This window comes from Juglans regia, chromosome 3 (assembly GCF_001411555.2).
Source record: "Juglans regia cultivar Chandler chromosome 3, Walnut 2.0, whole genome shotgun sequence".
Lineage (NCBI taxonomy): Eukaryota > Viridiplantae > Streptophyta > Magnoliopsida > Fagales > Juglandaceae > Juglans > Juglans regia.
Window position 1 is genome coordinate 20,228,625 of NC_049903.1, and position 23,223 is coordinate 20,251,847.

The 23,223-nt window shown below is 41.7% G+C and overlaps 1 protein-coding gene and 1 long non-coding RNA gene across 2 annotated transcripts; both read left to right on the forward strand.

Annotated features, from left to right (window-relative positions):
- The first annotated feature begins 3,753 nt into the window (after positions 1–3,753).
- LOC118347940 lies at positions 3,754–16,093 on the forward strand. The gene is made up of 2 exons (XR_004801132.1): positions 3,754–3,793; positions 15,793–16,093. It is a non-coding gene; the product is annotated as an uncharacterized LOC118347940 (long non-coding RNA).
- A 961-nt stretch (positions 16,094–17,054) lies between these two features.
- Positions 17,055–19,211, forward strand: LOC109007948 (putative kinase-like protein TMKL1). Its single transcript, XM_018987861.2, has 3 exons — positions 17,055–17,073; positions 17,230–17,744; positions 18,401–19,211. The coding sequence occupies exons 2-3, from the start codon at positions 17,261–17,263 to the stop codon at positions 18,994–18,996; spliced, it is 1,080 nt and encodes a 359-aa protein (XP_018843406.2). The 5' UTR covers positions 17,055–17,073; positions 17,230–17,260; the 3' UTR covers positions 18,997–19,211.
- Positions 19,212–23,223: the final 4,012 nt, after the last annotated feature.

Consider the following 23,223-nt stretch of genomic DNA (forward strand, 5'->3'; position numbering starts at 1 on the left):
GACCTTGCAACACTCAACACATTATGCAGCTCATACGGAATCCCAGATTCCATGACCTTGGGAGGTTTCAGCTCCTAGTGAGGTGGCAATCGATCTTGAGGGTAATGCCGAGAAGGTGGCCCTGTATGTTGGTATGCTTTCACATGGTCTGAGGCTGCCTTATGGCCATTTGGTCCTTGGCGCCTTGGACTTCCTAGGCCAGGCCCCAGCTCAGATGCACCCCAACTCCTGGAGGATCCTAACATCTTGTTGCATGGCGTGACAGATGGTCTTAGAGTCCTTTAGAGAGGAGTATCCAGACTTGACTGTCCAGGAGTTTCTATTCACCCACGCGGTTCGGCATCGGAGGGAAACATATGTAGTTTCTGCTCTCGTCTTGCTTGATTTGAGGCACGCCATTCCAACGCCAAGTCGTGGCAAAACAAATTTTTCTTCATCTTGGGTGAGAGTCTTGGGTGAGAGATGGGAATTCCCGCCTGGAGAAGCTGTCGCCGAGGAATTCTTCGTTTGATCCAATTGAGGAGTTGTTCTTGATGATAGGACGATTAGGATTGACCTGTCCGAGCACGAGCAGGCTCGCATTCAACTAGTGTACTCCTGGGTCTAGGAGCATTTGAAGGAGGTTGAGACTGACGTTCTCTTGACTGAGGACAATATCACTTGGTTCCTTATTACGTCTAACCGATCTCATGCGGTGGACCGTGACTTTCTAAAGGCGTACCCACAAGGGATGAAGCGGCAATGATTTAGGGCAGTCTGGAGCGTCTTCCTCAGTTTGGAGGGGGGCTATGAAGAGACTCTGTTTGGAGGACGAAACGACGTCCCTTGACTTGGAAGGGCTCGGCAATGATTTAGGCAATCTGGAGCACCTTCCCCAGAGGCGACGTCCACATCTCTGTCTGTCCAAGATGTTCCACCTACCTCGCTGCGATCTTGGGAGGGGGGGTCAGCCCTAACTTCAACGAGGAGGAGCTGGAGGCGACGTTCCTTAAGGCCTTATAGCATCCAAATCATGATGCTCCTAGGGAGATCGTCCTCGCCGAGTGCCTAGAAGCTCCTGTGCATACCCATGTCTTGGGAGATGTTGATCGGGAGGCCTTGTCAATACTAGGTGGCGCTTCCCATCAGCCAAAGGGGACCTTCCAGGGTGGCGATAGTGATGACCTGCGTCCCTCTAACGTTGGCTCAATCGCGGCTTCTGTGGGTGTGACGTTTCCCAAGCCCACTGCTCTCGAGGGCCTTTCGTACGACAACCCCATGATGCTGAGTGAGGATGGGTACTCAGTGTCTTCGCCTTTGACCAGACCGTTAGTCAAACAGGGTACCCCCCAACTGCTGATTGTGATGAAGTTTCCCGGCCAGCCAACTTCGCAGAAGGGGTGACCTTTCTTCACGGCTGAAACAGGGGACAACCAACTACTCTGGGACGCAAGCCTGATGCGATGCAAGGGTTTGACGCTCCCTGAGCCCTTACTCTCGGGCCTCCTGGAGGCTCAGCTCCCAGGAGCGAGGATGACACTTCATCGTCTCCCCCTTTGGGAATTGGTGCCAAAGGTGCTAGGGCTGAGGCGATAAGGGAGATGGTCGACCAGCTCTACCCGGTAGGGTTTCTTTCCCTTTCCCGCCTTGTTTGCAGTTTAGGCTTTGTGCTCTGACTTTCTAACAGTTTCTCATTTGGCAAGGTTTTGAATTCCTAGAGGCCTGGGTCGTGGATGGGTCAGGCCAAGGAGGAGAACGAAGTTGAGGCCTTATGCAGTTTGGGTGGATGGGTGTACAATGAGATGTTTCAACTTAGAGTTGCGCTGGAGTGTGCCAATAATGCTTACGATGAGATGGAGGATGAAAATGGGCATTTATGGCGAATCATCAAGGACCTTCGCAAAGAGGAGTCTGATCTTCATGTAGACAAGAAGCGCTAAGGCAAAAGGTATCTCGTCATGAGTTTGTCGTAAGGGCAACTGCGGAAGAGAGCGATTCGAACCTAGAGTGAGCACTCTGTCAGGAGGAGGAGGAGGTGAGGGAGGTCGATCAGTTGTAACACCCAGACCCAATCAAGTTAAATTTTTTATTTATTTTAGTTCATTTTATTTTATTTTATTTCTTTTTTTCTGCACACGTTTATTTTTTTTTTTCCCGCATGTTTTATTTTGTTTTCTTCTCTTTCCGTATTTATTTCTTAATTCCCGTAAGTTTCCTCTCGTCCACTCCATGCACACGCACAACACATCCGCCCACACGTCTCTCCCTCATCCCTCTAGGGTTTTCTCATCACATATATACTTACGCACAGATACACTTATCCCTCGTGCATGATGAAGCCAAGCTGCCGCCGCCCTCTATTCATGACCTCGGCCAACCAAACTTCCCACAGCATCTGCCCTCCTTTGTTTACCTCGATCATCACCCAAACTCCTCCTCAAAACCATTGCCAGCCACTGGGCATCACAGTGAGCCCAACCCGAGAAGCATTTGGTTGTTGTTCCGTGCTTTGTTCCTTAAAAATCAACACCCGTGCGACCTCGGCATCTGTGGAAGCAACCTGGGTCGTCCATCGCGCGTAACCTTCTACCCAGACCGCCACAACCGTAACCAGCCTTGTAACCACCATGTTTGAAAGCCACCAAGTCACCTGCAGTCACACGGTGAGCCTCTGTTTTCACAACTAAAAACAGAGCAATCCTCATTCACCCTCCCACTGTCCAACTTCAGTGCTGTCCTCACCACCGCGTGAAGCCTAGCAGCCAGTTTTCCTTGTGTCAACCACGGGACCACCGTGGAACAGCCACTACCTCCACGTCCAGGAAATGCCCAGCAGCAGCAGTGCACCGCAGCAACGCCTCACGTAAGACTTTGTTTTGCACCACCGGAAGTAGAGCACCTACTTCCCTCCATAGTGAACTGCAACGCCGCCGCCCAACTGCTCAGCCTCAAGTGGGAACCTCCAAAACACGCCGGTCGTGCACCCAGGTCCGCCGCGTCCCGCTCGGTAAGCCACCGACAGCACCTCCGTGTCACACTCTCTCGGCTTACTCTATGTCTTTCATTTTTTTCTCCTCTTTTCGTTGGTCTCTCTCTCTCTCTCTCTCTCTCTCTCTCTCTCTCTCTCTCTCTCTCGTCCAATGCTCCGCCGAGATCACCGCCGTCTGCCTAGTCCCTCGCTTACGTCGCACGCCGCCGCTTGATTTTCCTCCGTGGGTAAGCTTTGCCGTGCATGCTATGTGATTTACGTAGTTTTCTTTTGTTAGTTTTCAAAGAATTAAATGAAATTACTGTAATACCCTTTACTACATGTATTATTAATGGGCTTTTAAACTTTTATTATGCTTTAGTACGCTGTTATTTAATTATGGTTACAGAAAATCATTTTAACATGTTATTAAGTAAAGTTTTATTTTTAAAGTAAATAATATTAGAGTAATGTTGTTTTTACACTTTAGATATGATTTAGTCTTTTTAAAAAATAGTTATGGTTTACTTTCAAATATTTTGGGATAATTATATTATCTAGTATTAAACTTTATAAGTTGTTTTCATTAATAAATAAGTTAGACTTTTAAATGTTTTTAGTTGAAGTTATCAAATGGACATCAACGATTTTAGAAATGGATGATATATTGTAAGGGTTAGGATAATTTTAGAAGTTTAAGAAAATAGGTTATTTTAGCATATCAGGTTTAAATATTGAGGTACATGTTTGATCGGAAATTTATGGAAGTTACGTGATTATTTTATAGGTGACGATTAATATTTGTTCGGCATTTTGAGGAAAATTCTGAAAAGCTAAGAAGTTCAGGTAAGCGGGGTTCCTATACTAGACTTTGCATTAAATAAAATAAACTGAGGTCCTTTTTGGAAAATATGCATGTTTTGTTATGAAAAGAAATTTGAATTACCTCAGTTATTTGTTCTGCATTACTCATGAGATTCTGTTTAAGAAGAAAGTATTTTCTGTCATGACTGGTGTAGACATAAGCTTATTTTTGACATTCTGTTTCTAAACTTTGAAAATGAGAGCGAATATGAAATTTGTGCATAAATTATGTTGTGATATGATTTTGTTCTGTTCCGAAGATTTTTGTTCAGTACTCTGTTTGGATAAGACGTGATTTCTGAAAACCTTTGACATGATTCTCTGATTCTGAATTTGATTTTGTTTCCGTTCTGTTCAGTTACGGCCCTGCCACGGGTGATAATAGTGGCATACGGCCCAACCACGAGTTACAATAGTGGATACGGCCTAACCACGGGTTATAATAGTGTATATGGCCCAACCACGGGTAATAATAGTGGCCATGGGTAATAATAGTGGATACGGCCCAACCACGGGTAATAATAGTGGATACGGCCCTGCCACGGGTTATAGTAGTGGTCTTTGTTTTGAGTGCACACCTTGGTGACAGAGTGTTTCATGTTCTGCTTGGCTATCCGCAGATGCACAACCCTACCACGGGGATTATACATGGCCTCCGTTCTGATATGATGTTCTGATGATGATGATGATCTTTTATGCTATGCCAAAAAATATTTTGAATGAAATTATTTCTAAATCTTCGTTCTGATATTTTGATAACATGTTCTGCTTCCGCACTCTGAAAATGAAAATATTTTGTTCTGCATTCTGATTTTTGTAAATGTTCATGTTTATACACTGGTATATGTTCTCTACTTACTGAGTTGTTGATAACTCACCCCTTATCTCCATATATTTTTTCAGATAATTTTGATGGTTCAGTTGGAGAACAAGAGTAGGAAGTTTTAGCAAGGTGTGATGATCAAAGTGGAATAAGTACCTAAGGGTACAAGTGCTTATCTGAGAGTCGTTGTTAGTAAACTGATTTTATTTTTCGGTTATTTTTTATCTTATGAGTTAAGGATAATTTCGAGTTTTGGAGAGTTTTTTAATTTATGTTATTGAGGTTTTCTTTATTGTCCCCTTGGAGGAACTTAGATATTTGGTTTAGTTAACTGGATTAATGTTTTATGGAATTTTCTGGACTTTATAGTTGTATTATTTAAGTTGATTCTAGGTATTAAGAGTTAACTCTCTGGACCTCCGGGAACAGGGCGTTACATCAGTGCTGCTTGGCCTATGTCGCCTCATTAGTAGAAGCTGAGTGGGTTTGCTACAACTTAGACACATGCATCAAGGAACTCTAGACCGGAGAGGTCACATTGGTGGCGAAAAATGCGACGCTTTAGAGAGACAATGATAAGGCCGATAACCTGTATGTAGAGTTGGGGGAGCTGCACTTGCAACTCAAGAGGGAGATGAGGTCTCGCGAGGCACGGTGAAGACTCTGGAAGCCAAGCTCACCGCCGCCAATGAAAAACAAGCCCGAATCACACCTCAACTCGTGGCAGCCAAGTGACTCCGTAACCAGGGTTAGGGTCGCGGGTACTCCCGAGGGCTGGAGAGGGTGAGAGGAAACTTGGCAGCGAACCCCCGTGATAGCCCTGGTACCCTACACTTGGCTCGGTTTGTGCCCACCGTGGAGGACCGTGACTCCCTTAACTCTCTGGGGCGTGACTTGATGCTTGATGCTAGGGGTGCAATTCAGTCCAATTCAGTTTGGTCCGGTCCGGGGGGGTGATGGGTCAGAATTTTCAGTCCATCATTTCCCTAGACCGAAGATACCTAGGGACCGGACTGGTACCTATCAGTCTGGTCAATTTGTTTGGTTCGGCCCAATTATTTTTTTATTCTTTTATACTTAAAAATAAAATAATAAAAAAATTTATTTGAAATACTAAATTAAAATTAAGTGAATTATTAATGTAGATAACTTAATAAAAAATATTTTATATAGTCAATGATAATAAATAAGATGAAAATTACATTATTAACTTATGTAATTGTTATATAATTAGTTAATTGATATTATACATTAGTTAATTGATAGAATATTAATTTATTAATAACATATTTAAAATTTTATATTTTTAATGGTGATAGGTTAGATGAAAATTACATAATAAATTATACAATTATTATATAAATAATATATATAATATATACTTAATTCAGTTCGGTCTGGGGTGGAAAACCCCTAAACCGAGACCTGACTGGACCAACTTCGGTCCTCTATTTCTTGGACCGGGACCGGACCAGACTAACTTCGGTCCAGTCCAATCGGTTTCTCCAGTCTGGACCAACCGGCTAACACCCCAACTTGACGCCTTCCCCAACTCGACTGTCCGCCCTTAATTGTATACTTGTCACTTTTCACCCACTTGAGAACGGGGGACTTTATATCTTTGTAACGTTTGAACACATAATAGATGTAAATTTTGGCGTTCTTCCCTTGTCTTGTCGCAAATCCATGTTTCCCTCGCCTATTGTCTTTCTTTTCTTCTTCTCTCCCTCTTCTCTTATTTTTCTTGTTTAAGGCCCGATCGGGCTTTCTTCACGTGGCATTCTTAGCTCATTTGCTCGCCCCTTCACGGGGCATTGACCTGAGGAACCAGGCGGGATCTGAAACCAACCGCGTAGGGTTGCGATTGGTCGCCGAGCCGCGAGTGCAAAGCATCGGCCTAAGGAACCAGTCGGGATCTGAAATCGACCACACTGCATGGCGATGAGGGATTGAGACACTTAGGAAAGGTGTTCCCCATTTGACCATTGAGGTTCGAGTACAAAGCATTGACCTGAGGGACGAGATAGACTCTTAAATTGAATGTGCTAGGTGGCAGTTGGTCTCCAAGATTTGAGCGCAGAACATCGACCTGAGGAATCAAGCAGGATTTGAAATCGACCGCGCTGGATGGCGAGGTGGGACTGTGACACTTAGGAGAGGTGTTCCCCCATTTGACTACCAAGATTCAAGTGCGGAGCATTGACCTGAGGAACTAGGCAAGATTTGAAATCAATTACGTTGGGTGGCAATTGGTCACTGAGGCATGAGTGCGGAGCATCTGCCTAAGAAACTAGGCGGGATTTGAAATCGACCATGTTGGGTGGTGAGGAAGAACTAGGACACTTATGACAGGTGTTCCTCCCTTTGACCATCGAGGTTTGAGTGTGGAGCATCAATCTGAGAAACTAGGCGGAATCTGAAATCGATCGTGCTGGGTGGCAAATGGTCGTCGATGTGTGAGCACGGAGCATCAACCTAAGGAACCAGGGGGGATCTAAAATCGACCACTCTAAGTGGCGAGAAGGGTTGCTGCGTTGCTCAATCACATACACATATACATACACGTAAGTTCACTTATTAATCTCATCCTTGGCTTTCTACATGGGAAGTCATTGCATGCAAAAGAAAAAAGGGGGCCTCTCGCCCGTTTCAGAGCTTCTCAGCTTGCTGGTTCGTTGGGCCCTGACTTGGTTGTCCCGTTGTCAGCTTCAGTAGATAAGGGGACGACTTTCCTTTCCTCCGCTACTTAGACTTGAGCTCGTTGGTCTTCCCTTCCATGCGGTGACTTGCAGTGTTATAGACCCTAGTGGTTGTAAAGTTTTGCCAGAGAATCCCCTCAGTTGTGTGGGGTATGGTCGCAGCTTGTCCTAGCCGATCCCTATCTTGATGAACGCCTCCCAGAAGAGGATGTTGGCTGAACTACCATTTTCTACTAATATCCTCCTAGTTGTGTAATTGGCCATTAGTATCGTCACCACCATGACATTGTCGTGTGGATAGATCACTCCCTTGTAGTCACTATCGTCAAAGGTAACGAACGGGGTCTTTTGTGTCCAGGCTTGCTTGGGTGGTCTCCCGACACTAAAGACCTCCTCGTGTCTCGCCTTTCGGACGTAACCCTTTTGCCGGATGTGAATGCCTCCCTACTAGCGAGTCCCTCAGCGTTGGTGTGGATTTCACCCAATAGGACATTGTTTTGGTTCTGTTTTCGTGGACTCCCTTACTTTCTCCTCACATTTCTCCTCCTTGAGCTTTCGCTCTTCCAACCTTCCTATCTCGGCTCCTTCTTGTCTTTGCCCGCCCACCTAGGAGGCGACAGGCGATGGGTGCTCAGTCGCCCAAACATCTCCCTTCGAACTTCTTCTCGGACATCTTCCTTGATCTTCGACATAATCTTCCTCTTCAAGAACTGGCAATCTTCTATCCGATGACCCTCCTCTTCATGGTAGGTGCAATATGCGTGAGCTTTCCAATCGCAGTCAAAGCCCTCCCACGGTTGTTGTTCCCCCCACATCAGTATGTACATGCTAGTGTGGGCTTTCCTGGAGGAGATTCTATTGTCGCCCTTTTTCTCGCTTTGTCCCTTCCTTGTCTTGGTTTCCTTCTTGTGGGTCTTTGGGCCGGTGCTCTACTTGGATCCGCTCGCTCCCTGCTCCGCGCTTGTGTGCCTTGGGGTGGTCAAGGCCCGAAAGGTATCTTCGGCATTGACGAAGTCATCAGCCCGATCTATGAAATCCAGGAGGATAGCTGGGGTGTTCCGTGCAATTTCTACTATGAAGGGGGCTTAAGGGCCAGAGGTCGCCCATGAGTGCCTCTAGGGTGAACGTCTCGTTATGGTTGTCCGTGGTCAACCGCTCTTTATTGAAGCAGTATAAGTATGCCTTTAAGCGTTCCTCCTCCCTCTACTTTAATGTGAAAAGGTATAAAGCAAGCCATCTTCGATTTTAGTTAGTCATGAACTGCGTCAAGAATTGCTGGCCTAGTTCTTTGAAGTTGTGGATGGTGCCCGACCGAAGGGCTCCAAACCACGCCCAGACGGAGCCTTTTAATGTCAAAGGGAATATCTGGCATGCTATCCCAGAGAAGCCATGTAGCGTCATGTGAGTTTTGAACGTCTCCAGGTGTTCGACGAGATCCTTCGACCCGTCGTACATCTCTATCTGAGGAGCTTTAAATATGGGTGGAAGTGAGACGACCATCACCTTGGCGCTATGGGGCAGGTCTATGCTGCTGAACAACTAGCCCACTGAGGACATTCCTCTTATCATTTTTGCCATCTCCTCATACTTGTCCATGAGGCTGCGACACTCGTCACCCATCCATTTGTGTTCCTCATCTAAAGGTGGCACCCCGCTAGTGTTCTGCGACTTCCCCTCCATACACTCGGTTCGACTTGGTTTGACGCCTCCTTGAGCTCGACGTTCTTCTACTTTAGTGCCTCGTTCTCTCGCTGGAGGGCCTCTGCGTCCGAAGTCAATCTTTTCACAAGTTCCTCCATTTCCGCAACTCTCCCTCGCATGCTTGCCTACGTAGACTCCTGCTCAAGGGTCACGCAAGAACTCGTTGTGACTCGCATACAAAAGGCACGTTGATGCTGTTAGACCAAAAAAATTTTGGATCCCACAAAAGGTGCCAATTGTTGAAGCATGTTTGGTAGACACCAATTGCGACAACGCTCCCAGTACCTGCAAGAGTGGAAGAAGTGGTGGTTGGGTGCGACGGTGTTACCTTCGATGTCAAAGTCAGGACCTCTCGGGCAAAGCCAAGGAAGAAGGAAAGTAGTAGAGAGCTAGAGAGAGAGTGATCGAATGGGTCACCTTTGATCTGTCGCTAACCTTTTCCCCTTCTATCACTTTAATTATCACCCTTGTTCTGGATGGTATGGCGTTGCATTTAATGTAGCCAATCCTGTGAGGGACAAGATCCTAACTAGTCTTTCCTCATTACTGCGCCGAGTCGGGAGGAACGGTTGTTTGTTTCCCATTTCTCGAGCCTATCTGGACCCTTTTCCTTATCACTCCCTGGCCTGCAAAGCCATCTATCAAGGGGTTTAATGGGGCGGCTTGGGCCTGGCCCAGTTGGGTATAAAAAGCCCTTTCCAAATATATAACTATATATATATAGTTATTCTATTCTCAAGTCAATTTGTCATCCACATCACTTAAATTGTAAGATTTGATTTGTAAGATTTTAATTTTAAAATTAATTTTTCAAATCAAATCATGTCATGTAAGTATTTTACTAGGTGTGCTCCTCTATACACCGGCAATAGAATTTTTCATATATATATATATATGTTGTACAAATGAATAAATAATTAAGGCATTCCCATGATTATTGGGATTACATTCAAGGCAATCAATATCCCCTATTATGAGCAGCAATCAAGTGATTGCATTTTATGAATGCAGCAGATTTGCATCCGTCACATTAGCTTCACTTTCCTTATATGCAAACAATCTTGTGATGCAATTGTTTAGGGACTGGTTGGTGCAGTAGATTATACTCTTAGCATTTATATAGCATGAAGGTTTGTGTGTGTGTGTAAGTGTGTATATATATATATATATATTTTGATAAAATGTTTGTATAGATATTTTGTAATGAGCCCTATTTCTGAGTGTGAGTTACCAAGAATATGAGAGAGAAGATCCAAGAATTAGAGAGAGAATTATAGAAGGGAATGGAGAGAGGAAAGTAGAGAGAAACACGAGGGAAATTCTGTTGAATTCATTCATGCCTTTTACTTCTTTATTTTCTGCTTTTATAGCTGACAATTAATAGAACGGCACCGTTTCGTGCCTTCTACACTAACACCATAACAGACTACACTAACACAACGACATCGTTCCATTACACTTCATTAATCCCAAAACGACAACACGAATACTCACTCAATACGACCTGTCGTATTTCCCAACCTTTAACTAACAAAACTAACTTTTCATCTTTATTTCTATTGCTGCATGTGACTCTCCCACGAACCTTCAACTGTTAACTACTGCTGCACACAATCTCATCGATGTTGCTCAATCTCTGGACCCTTACATACCCCTCCCCTTCAAAGCACCTTGCCCACAAGGTGAGGAAAGCTATGCCTTAGTTGCCAATAAGGTTCCCATGTAGCTTGGTCAGCATCAGTTCCTTCTCATTGAACCAAAACTTCTCCCACTGCCCTGTTATTCACCTTCTTGCTACGGCACTACAGAATATTCAGAGGTTCAGGTGCAACTTCTCCTTGAACATTTACTAGAGGCAATGTTGTCAAAGGAGAAATATGTTGTCCAACCTTCTTCTTTGAACAAGAAATGTGGAAAACAGGATGTAGCTGTGATTGGGAATGTAACTCAAGGCGATAAGCCACCTGTCCAATCCTCTCCAATATTTGAAAGGGCCCAAAAAACTTAGGTGACAACTTCATGTTTCTCCTCACTGCCAAGGACTTCTTTCTATAAGGCTGAAGCCTTAAATAGACCCAATCCCCCACTGCAAAAGTCCTCTCAGTATGCTGTTTATCATACTGAAATTTCATTCTCTCTTGTGCCAACAGCATATTAGTCTTCAAAATGTCCAATATCTGTTCACGAGACTTCAACAATTCCTCCACAGCCTGATTAGATGAGAGACCAGGAACATAGTCTCGAAGTGGGGTGGGTGGGACACCATAAACTGCCTCATATGGTGTGAGTTTAGTAGAAGTATGGAAACTGGTATTGTACCACCACTCAGCCAAAGCTAACCACTCAGACCACTGTCTTGGTTTGTCACCTGAAAAGCACCTTAAAAATTGCTCCAAACACTTGTTTACAGCCTCAGTTTGACCATCACTTTGAGGATGGTATGCTGAAGAGCGAGCCATATTCACACCTTGTAACTTGAAGAACTCCTTCCAAAAAGAATTGAGGAAGGTAGAGCCACGATCTGATACAACAAATTTTGGCATGCCATGTAATTTAAAAACATGATCCAAGAAAACTGAGGCCACTTTAACTGTTGTGAAAGGATGTTTCAAAGGCAAGAAATGAGCATATTTTGAAAGCCTATCAACAATCACCATTACAACTGAGTAACCTTTAGACATAGGTAGTCCCTCCACAAAATCCATAGAGATATTAGTCCAAACTGCCTGAGGAACTTTCAAGGGTTGAAGCAACCCAGCTGGAAGAACATTTTCAACTTTATTTCTTTGGCAAACTTCACACTCCTTGATGAATTCTTTATTTCAGTTTTCATACTAGGCCAATAAAAATCAGATCTTGCTCTCTGTAGTGACTTATGAAAGTCTGAGTGACCTGCAGCAAGACTTGCATGAATAAAATGCAATATCCTGACTTTTAAGTCAGCACAGTCAGGAATATACAACCTTCCTTTCTTGAACAAAATCCCTCATTTAATAGAAAATGATGAGCTTGAAGTAGGATCCTGCTGCAAAATCACAAACTGCTGCTGCACCACTTGATCTTCAGCATATGCCCTCTTAATCTCTTCCAACCAAGTAGGGTTTGGAACAGATATGGCTAGCACATAATGCACATTCTCACACTGATCTTTCCTAGACAAGGCGTCTGCCACTTTGTTTTCCACCCCTTTTTTGTATTCCATAGAAAAGTCATAACCAAGCAATTTAGAGAGCCATTTTTGTTGAGCAGGAGTTCCAACCTTCTGTTCCAACAAGTACTTCAAACTATGATGGTCAGCTAATAATGAATGAACCACCCAACAAATGAGGCCCCCACTTTTTGACTGCCAAGACTAAAGCCAAAAATTCTTTTTAATAGGTTGATAATTGCAGATTTTTTCCTTTTAAAGCTTGGCTTAAGAGAAAGCCAAAGGCTTTTGCTCTTGCATCAATACAGCCCCTACACCACTCACACAAGCATCACATTCAATTACAAATACTTTAGAAAAATCTGGCAAGGACAAAACAGGAGGTTGAGTTAAAACTTGCTTCAATTCCTCAAATGCTTTAGTTGCTTCCTTAGACCATTTAAAAGCCTCCTTTTTCAACAAGGCTGTTAATGGAGCAGCTATAATGTCATAATCTCAAATAAACATTTGTAGTAACCAATCAATCCTAAAAACCCCCTCAATGCTTTAACAGATTTAGGCACTGGCCATTTAATCATTGACTATATCTTCTTCTGATCTGCCTTGACCCCTTCCTTAGAAAAAATGTGCCCCAAATACTCAATCTCAAGGCAAGCAAAGTGACACTTAGATCTCTTTGCATACAATTGATGATCTTGTAAGGTGTTCAAAACAGTGGCAAAGTGCTTCAAATGGGATTGCAAATCTCTACTATAGACAAGTATATCATCAAAGAAAACAATGACAAACTTTCTTAAAAATGGTTTAAAGACATCATTCATAAGACCTTGAAATGTGGAGGGTGCATTAGTGAGTCCAAAGGACATTACAAGAAACTCATAATGACCCTAATGTGTTCGAAATGCTATCTTGGAAATGTCATCCTCCTTCATGCGAATCTGATGGTAGCTGACCTTAAATCAAGCTTGGAAAAAATAGCTGCTCCAAAAAGTTCATCAAGCAATTCATCCACTACTGGTATAGGGTATTTATCTTTGATTGTGGCTTCATTACGTACCCTATAGTCTGTGCACATTCGCCAAGAACCATCCTCCTTCCTCACTAAAAGGACAGGTGAAGAAAATGGTGACTGACTTGGCCTAATGACACCAGATTGTAGCAATTCTTTAACTATTTTTTCAATTTCAGTCTTTTGGTAATATGGATATCTATATGGCCTCACACTCACTGGTGTAGAATCTTTTTTCAGAAATATTTGATGGTCATGAGACCTCTGTGGAGGTAAGCCTCTTGGTTCATCAAAAACTGTCTGAAATCTGTCTAACAGATTCAAGATATCTTGAAGTACATCATGTAACACCTCTTGAGACTGAATTGCAGTTATTTGCAAAAATAATCCCTTGTTCTCCATTGGAGATAGTTTGGCAACCTCAACATCATCAACAAGGTTGCTAGAAGTGGAAGCTAATGCCTTTAAACATGTCAAAACTCCTTTGTAAGTAAACTGCATACTCAACTTGCCAAAATCCCAAAGGATAAGGCCTAAGGACAGCAACCATTGTACTCCCAACACTATATCACAACCACCTAAATTCAAGGTAAGTAAATCAGATACAAAGGTTGTACCTTGTATATGTAGGGCCACATTACTACACTTCCCATCACTAGCCACCATATCACCATTTGCAATTCTAACCTGCAGAGGATCAGATTGCTGTATTTCTAGTCCACATTTATGTGCCACTGCAGTATCCACAAAATTATGGGTACTACCAGTGTCTTGCATCATGGCTCTTGACCAACGTTCGAATGGTTGTGATCAGGTTGGGCGATGGTTGAAGGGAGAATATGGGGATGTGGAACTGAGGACGCCTCAAGGAAAACTAGCTGGAAAGGTGATTGCGAAAACCCAGGAGGTAAAAGAGTTCCTTCAAACAGAAGATGCTCAGGCGATCAAAACATGTAGTGAGCCAAGACAAAATTTCGAACTCCAATCACGATTTACTGCTAACTTGGGATGATCTGCTAACATCTTTCAGTGACATGTACGAAACGACAACGACACGAGCATTCGAAATACATGGTAACGTAGGAGTACAAAAAGCATAGGAACCCAAGCCTGCTTTAACCTTTCATCATATAAAAAACTCCTTGACTGAAGAGGAATCTATGGAATTCAACAAGCTTTTAGCGACTGAAGAAAGAGGGAGTAGCAGTACTAGTGTTGATCAAGATCCAAACTCTTCTGATGATAAGCAGGATAGCCCAAATATTTCCTTCTTTTTGGACAAGGCCTACATTGACTTTGAGCAAAAGATTGCTTTGGGGCCCAAATAATCTATGAAATTTTGGGACGAAGAGGAGGAGATTGTTAATGTCAGGGATTACTTGGTGCCTCGGAGCTTGGTCCCTATCCTAGAAAGCTTGTTCTCCAAATATGGGGATGTCAGTACAGATACCACTCTTATCTTTATTGTATTATGTGATTTAGACAGCATGTACAACACCAGGGTTTTAGACATCTCAGAAGATCAACTAAGAAATTGGTGGAAGTACTTGAAGGCCTTGCTCTCTGCAGGGTTCAAAATTCAGTTTGCTTTTGATCATTTGAAGAGAGTTGTGCATGCTTACTTTGGACTTCGGCTTAGAGAGGGAGTAGATACCAACCTTTTCCAGCTTAATAGAGATATCACCGAGAGTTCTGAACAAGTCCATAAACTATTGGAAATATTTTTAAAATAATATATATAATATTTATTATTAATAATATTTTGGAGATTTATTTGGAAGTTATGAATAATTTTGGAAATAGAGAATTTGTAGAAAGTTTATAAGCTATGAAATAGGCTTATAATATTTTGGGTCTATAGAATTACATTTAGACGATAACTGGCTTAGTGGTATTGAGCCTCCAAGGTTCACCCATGGGACTTGGTTCGTGCCCCCTTCAAAGGAGAGATTTTTGTTGATTTACGGAGAGCCTGCTTGCAGCCCGCGTGAAAAGGCATGGTGCCACATAAGGCTCATCTCTTGGCAAATAAAATGCCAAAAGTTGCACTGTTGGGGACTCAAACTTGTGGGAGATAGATAGCCAGGGAAGCAATGAGACCGTTGGACTAGGTCCAACCTTTGTGTCACTTGGTAACAGGCACAATACATATACTTGTTCGGTTTAGATTTCAGAAAAATGAAAAGTTATAACTTTTCATTCACATCCTGTGGCCCTCTATAAATAGACCCATTGGCCTACGAATTTTAATGATGGAATACAGAATATAGAAGGAAAGTAGGCAATTTCGAAATTCTTTCTCTCCCAAAATTTTTTCATTTCTTTGAAACTTATTATTAGGATCTGTTCATTCTGCAGAGAACAGATTTCTAACTCTTGGTTGAATATCAAAATATGAGGGTATTTAGGGTCTAATTTCGTGTGTGCATAATGCAGTTAGACAAACAGACTTGTTCTGAATTTCATTGTATCTTGGAGGTAAATTCGCTTGTAACCCGTGTGCATACCGTTAATGGTGGATGTGAATATTGTCTTAAAGAAAACGACATTCGTAATACGCCTCGAAGTAAACTTTTTTCTCAGTATTTTTTTGTTTTGCAGCCCCTTTGTACCAACATGAACTTGCTAAAAACCTGGAGCTAATGAAGTTAAAAAGGGAGCGCATAGTATCTGGGATCAAGTCTAGCTTGATTGACGATTGCTTGCAAGAAGCCTTCAAAATAAAGTGGAGAAAAGCTGGAAATGGTTTGGAACTTAATCGAAAAATGGGAAATCTGTACACTGTTGTTGTATCTATTCTCCAACGATCTCAACTTTCAAGGATACGCAGACAATATATGTATTTAAGAATGTGCAGCAATTATTAATTAGTAGGTAATTTTGGAGTCGTTGCAATATCTCATCGAGATTTTTTTTTTAATTTTTTTTCAAATTTAAGAATTTAAAGTATGAGAGATATAACATACAAAATTATCAAATTCTTTCGGATAAGATTTTGAAGGGATCTTTTACCTCATTATATCACATGATTTCGTACTATGAGATATTAATATATGAGTTAGTCTGTAAAAAGAATTTCTCTTAATATATAAATATATATATATATCTATAATCAGTTCAAAATTACAAGTTAATCCTCGATTCAAAACGTAAATTATAATTCGTGCCATGATTAAAAGGCCCAATGCCACTGTAATGAAGTAATATAGACTTGTAAAGAAATGTAATTCATCATCCTTTTAATCATTATTTATTTGTTTATATAATTTTAAATAATTTTTTCATGTGTATCTTAGATTTATCTTTTTTTTTTTTTAATAAAATACATGGAGACTGTACATTACAAACTGCAAATATTATTTCTCTAATTATATTAATGAGTTGTTAAATAAATGGTAAAATAAATATATCAATTAAAAAATCAGAGAAAACAATAGTCAACTACCACCAACAACCGTTGGTTGTTAACTTGTAGTTATGATTATTCTGTTAGAGCGTGCTCTCTAAGAGCATTCAAGCATTTAAGTGTATCCAATAAAGAAGAGGCACACGCATCCATCAATGGATCTAATTACCACAAACCCAAAAAAAATGAAGAAATTTGAGACAGAAAAAGAAACACAAAAACAACAGTTTAATCGGATGAAACATCACATGCCCAGATCTGTCTCTCTACATTGAGCCACCGTATATTTGCTGTGTCTTTGTTTTCACCTCGTAACTGCAAAAGTAATTGCCACGCATCCAGCTTGGATCTCAAAGTAGCTAACTAATTGAGTCATTGACGACGATGTTTTTCGTCGGATAGTTTGGAAGAATCTTGGTTCCACAGTACCCCTGCAAAGTTCCATTCTATCTTCATCTGGTCCTGTATTTCCAGCTGTATGAAAATCTTTTTCCGGCAACAATGAATCGAATTTCCATTCTGTCTGTCATTTTCCGATCTGACGCCTTTTACCCACATCTTAATTCCTTGTTCTCTATTCATTCTCACAATCCAAGAATGTACTAATTCGTCGGTTTTTTTTTTTGCATTAGTCTCACGCAAAATAAGAAGGATTTTGGTAGGATGATGAACACCCACATGCTCATACTAGTTCTTGGACTAACTTCAACAGCTTTGTTGGTAGTTCTCATACTTGTCATCTTGTTTTACCCCAAAAGAACGGTGAAAAATGGTCGTGAAGATATGGAAAACATGGACCAGAAATATGGAGTTGAGGCTCGGATAGAGGACTTGATCACTTTCCATGGTGGGCAGGACCTGACAATAAGTGACATTCTGGATGCTCCGGGCGAAGTGGTAGGAAAGTCCAACTATGGCACGCTGTATAAGGCCTTAATGCAGCAGAGCACCACGTTGAGGCTGCTGAGGTTTCTGAGGCCAGTTTGCTGTGCCAGAGGTGAGGAATTTGTTGATGTGATTCAGCTTCTGGGATGCATAAGGCATCCCAACTTGGTGCCTCTTCTAGGATTCTATGCAGGGCTGAGGGGAGAGAAGCTTCTTGTTCATCCGTTTTACAGGCGCGGCAATCTGGCTGAATTCATTCGAGGTAATCTGTCTATATGGCTTGTGATGATCTCATATTCTGATCGGTTTTCGAGAAAATGATGGAAAGAAAAATAAACTAAACTTGGATGACAGTGTTCTTCCTTTTTCTGCAACTTTTAAGGGGATATGAGGGAACAGAAGCCATAATCCAACAATTTTGCTTAGCTGAATTACGCTTACATATGCTGTATAGAACAGCAGAACTTATCATCATAATCCTTTTTCTCCTAGTTTTTTTGGTTTCTCAGTACAGAAAACTGGTTATTTTATCTTGTACCAATACTAATCTTGGTACCAATACTTAATTTTGAAAGGATTGTTAAACCGTTGGAATGCTCCAATCCCTGATTTAGATTAGGCAAAGGAAAGGGAAGTGAAATAGGAGCACTTTTATCAGATTGAAAACGAATGGCCGACTCAAGTTTCAAATCAGGGTCCTGGAAAAAGATTCACATATATTTACAATTTTTAGTCTGTGTTCAGGTTGACGAAATCTCCCTGCCCCAATTCAGATGGAATCTATTTGGCCTGCATGAACTATCGGCATTTTAACAAACAACTAGATTTAGAAGCTTTCCTGCATACTTTGCACTGTCTTTCTTCATTTGAATTTCAAACATTTTGAATAGACCAACTTTGTTTCATATGCGTTGGCAGATGGAAACGGTGACTCTCACAAATGGGCCATCATTTATAGCATCTCAATTGGTATAGCCAAGGGTTTGGAATATCTCCATACAGAATTCCAGAAGCCCATAATCCATGGAAACCTCAAGTCTAAAAACATACTTTTGGATTGCAATTACCAACCATACATCTCAGACTTTGGCCTTCACCTTCTGCTGAATGCTAATGCTGGCCAAGAAATGCTTGAAACTTTAGCATCCGAGGGCTACAAAGCTCCTGAGTTAATCAAAATGAGAGATGCAAGCGAAGAGACTGATATCTATAGCCTTGGGGTAATCTTACTTGAACTGCTTTCAGGGAAGGAACCGATCAATGAGAACCCAACTTCTGAGGAGGATGATTTCTTTCTGCCTAACTTCATGAGAAACGCGGTCCTTGGACATAGGATCGGAGACTTATTTCGTCCAGACATACTTCTCAGCAACAACAATGAAGATGAGCGCCGGGTTACTGAAGAACGCATTCTCAAATCCTTTCAGCTTGCTATGACTTGTTGTTCTCCTACTCATTTTGTCAGGCCCAATATCAAGCAAGTCATCTGGAAGCTTGAAGATATAGGAAAATAAGGACTTTGGTATTCTGTAGAGAATCCAACTAGGTACTGCTGGTACCTCATTGAGATGGTCGATTTTGGGATGTGCGATGACATATCGATCCTCTAAAACCTAAGGGATTATGTATATATGTAAAGCATATATGATAAATGAGTACACTTCTATCCAAAATAGTTGAAAATTTTGGCTGTGCAACAAGGATCCTAGAAATAGAAATGGTGATTACACTTTTCACATTTTAGAACGTTTTATTGTCAAACATCAGCCAGCTCAAGATTATGGATTCCATCAGGTTCTTTGAACTGTGGAGGCACATTTTTTTGTTGAGAGAAAAAGTATCCATTTTTTATACTTCTAGTTACGCAAGTACTTAGACCTGTAAAGTGTACTGGGTGAAAGTTTAAATAAAAATATTAGATACAGTTATAGAGTGTGCTCCCATTGAAAAACAAAATAGATAAATATGATATCCACATAAAAAAAAAATATTATTTTTTTAATGGTGAATCTCACTCATTTTCAAATAGAGTGCACCACGCTTGCACACTATGCTTATATCTAGCCTTACTCGAAGTAAATGATAAGACCATTTGGGTATTCATTTACATTGTACAAAGAGTGTGTTGATTAATCAGGTAACAAAAAGTAAGAATTAAGTTTTTCTTGCAGATAAGAGAAGTGCCTAAACTTACAAAATAATTTTATAAAAATAAACTCACAAACTGACTTATATTTTTTGTGTGGATAATGCCGATCTTTAGTAGACTTATCAGTATGGAAATTATTAGACAAGGTCTTATGCAGAAATCAATACCACAATCCATATTTCCCAATACCTTCATCTCTCTCTATCTCTCAGTGTCCAACTGCCAAATGAAGTATACTTATCAGTACAGTATTTGCTTCATTCAATGCTTAAGAAGTTAGTTTGGCACAATCCACAATCTTGTGCCAGCAAATACTTCATTCAATGCTTAAGAACGTGCACAACTATAAAGCAAGGCATATGTCATTGGTCACGGGACTCCCAATAACAAATTTCAGTGTTATTCTAAAAAACCAATAGAGAATGTTATTGGTCTCTAGTTTTTGAACTCTGTTGATGTTGTGTTTCGCAGCTCGAACAATTCCACAAAGTCCAAGCTCCTTGGTGCCTGCAACTAAGAAGAAAGAGAGGCTCCCGTGGCCTCTGAGGTCACTACAATGCCTAAGTTAGTAGATAGTTCTTTGGCGAGGGAGAAGGAAATATAGAGCAAAGTAGAATAGTTATGCAGATTGAATTGAGAGTCTCCCGTAGGAAGGTTATCCCTTATTTATACCTGATTCGGGCCCTTCCATTGAGGGAGATCGTGGCGTGTCAGACGCCAGGCCTGCCACCACTCATTCTCAGTTGCCTTAGTGGGTGTCAGTCTGCTGCTTAACGGGAGATCGCGCCGTGCTTGTCTTCCTACGTCTGTCTGGCCGCCACTTCTCTATCATGCCAAGAGGTGTCAGATCGCGGGCGAGCCGTCCTTGGCTCGTGGGACGCTCCGTCGCGCACCAGATTCCCTGACATTGACCTGGGTTGGCTCGTGCCTTAAATCCGTGACTTTGGGACCGGGTGCATGCCGATGGTGTGCTCGTCCGGCTTGGTGACTAGACTTGTTAATTCGCCGACCCCCGAAGCGTTCCTCCCGATCCTCTTGGGCCTTGAGCCGACAAGCCAATCTTGATTGGGCCTTGAGCCGACAGGCCAATCTTGATTGGGCCTGCGCTCACTTCCCGATCCTCTTGCCCCGAGTTCCCAATTCCCTCCGAGGTACAATTTCGTATCTCGAGCCCTCCTGCATGGTGTTGTGCACTCAGTCTTCGATTCTGTGGCCTTGGATTTTTAGCTCCCCTACTCTGGCCCGGGCTTCGTGGTTGGGCTTTCCTAGGCTCGGGCCCTTCTGGGGTGGGCCTCCCCTAACAGTACCCCTCGAATTCCTACCACGGACACGGGGTGGGAATTCCATTCTTCCTCATTCCAGTCTGCTCCTTTGGCTCCCGTCGCTTCAGGTCTCTTGAAGCCCTTCTCCCACCACTTCTAATTCTGCCGACTCGGTGCCTGTTGGTTTGGCTTCCCGAGGTTCCTTGCTGTCTCAATAAATGCGTATTTTCGTTCCTGGTGACCATCTCATTTCTCAAGGGTTAATGAGACGTGTAGACTACTCCTTTGACCGCTCTGACATCTTACTGGTGCGTGTCGCACACTCCTTTGCCTCATCGGCTGCTACCCGTGCCGCGTGGCGCTTGATGATTAGCTTTTCTTAATGGGTATTTTAAGTGTGTTTTTAAAGTTAGGATAGAAAGTTCCTTATTACAAAATGGGTTTTGAAGATAGAAGAAATTGCAATCAAAATCAAGAGCAATGGCCTATGAATGTTTTGGCCATAGTGAGTTTTCCATAGTTGTGAATGGTTTTAAATTTTTCTGATTTGATAGTTGAGTTTAGGCCAAAATTCACATGTGAAATGTAACTTTTGGTAATTTTTGGAATTGGGGTGTGAAATCCTTAAGTTCGGAGTAAAATGGTAATTTTCCCACATATAGAAGGTTAAATGGTAATTTTACTCTAAGTTAGCTTGTTTTCATGCTTCTAATTGTTAGTGATTAAATTTCTAATTTTTTTAGAATCACTATTTTCAGTTCCTCGTGTTTCGTACTTTATTCTCGTAGAAAGCGACAATTGAGGTAAGTTAACTCTTAACTTACTATCAATTTATTGTATATATGTGATGGGTAAGGGAATGACAGTTTATGTTTGTATGTTGTTATATATCTCATGACATGTCATGTCATTACATGTTTATCTATTACACAAATTATTCTGTCACGAAAATTTTATCAGTTACACAATATACATTGTCTCATGTTACTCTCTGTTGCAAGTATGTCACATTACGCATGCCATCTGTTACATGTATGTTATGTCACGTAATATTTACTATTACATGTTACGTCATGTTATGAAATGTTGTCTGTTATATAGTATGTCATGTTATGAAATATTGTTTGTTACATGTATGCCATGTTATAAAATGTTGTCTGTTATATTTATGTCTCAAAGTATGTCATATCTGTCGTCTTACGCTCTTGTCACGTTACGCTAAGTTAGGACTTCTGTCTTTTATGTCATGTTCATGTCACGTCACATTACAAAATGTCATTATTGACAGTTAACTTATTCATGTCAATCACGATCCTAAGTGGATAAGGTAATATCTTAGTAGAACTCCTTTGCTCATGCTGGAGTGTGTAAAAAGGTGTAAAATTTACTAGGTTGACGAAGTATAGTCAAAAGGTTGCAAATGGGGCCTAACTAGCTGGTCGTCGTAGCGCGTTATGCACTAATGCCGATGGAGCCACACTTTATGTTACGTGTGTCCATAGAAAGCGTGGCACAAATAATTCATGCGACCACAACAACTATGAAGCATGAAGTATGGGGCCACAATAACTGTGAAGCATACACTATGTGAAACACAGCGATTGTGACACGTAGAATACGTTGGGCCATAACAATTGTGGAGTAAGTATTAACGCACTCACAGCTAGTTTATACACCTGTGTTGTGATAGGGTAATCGGCAGGGACACACGGCTCAAGGGGACCCGTGTAGCACCAATATGGTCACTTTTATTAATTAAGTCTATTGAATAAGATTTCAAGTTCATGTACTTCACGTTCAAGTAAGTTTTCACGTTATGTTATGTTTAAGTTCATGCTCATGTTATGTATGTTCACGTTCATGCTATGTTTCAAGTCCATGTTATGTTTCAAGTTCACGTTCATGATATGCTGTTAGTCTATGTTATGTTTTAAGTTCACGTACATGTCATGTCACGTCAAGCTAAGTTTCAGTTTCAATTCAAGTTATGTCATTTATGCCATGTTATATGTCAAGTTATGTTATGCTTACTTATGACTTTAATTATGCATTCATGCTTTTACTGCCATGCATGCATCATTAACCTGTGTGAAAGTTTCCTATTAATTTGTAGAGATTTGTAATCAAATGTCACCGTGGTAGTCCCAACTACCATTCCCCCTGAATGGTAGGTGATGTGTCAGGATCAGAGTAGAGAACAGACACTGGAAGACTGAAGGAGGTTGACTAGACGCCGTAGATGCAATGCAGAGCTTGCAGCCTCCATAGTTAGGTCTTTGGATGTGGCGCCCTCAACCCCCACGTGTTATTTTAGTGGAGTTCGTGACACC

Bases quoted from the DNA above. Each gene is read 5' to 3' on its own strand.
- LOC109007948 (XM_018987861.2), top strand. From the start codon at position 17,261: ATGATGAACACCCACATGCTCATACTAGTTCTTGGACTAACTTCAACA. The intron at 17,745-18,400 runs GTAATCTGTCTA...ATGCGTTGGCAG, and splicing joins TCTGGCTGAATTCATTCGAG to ATGGAAACGGTGACTCTCAC.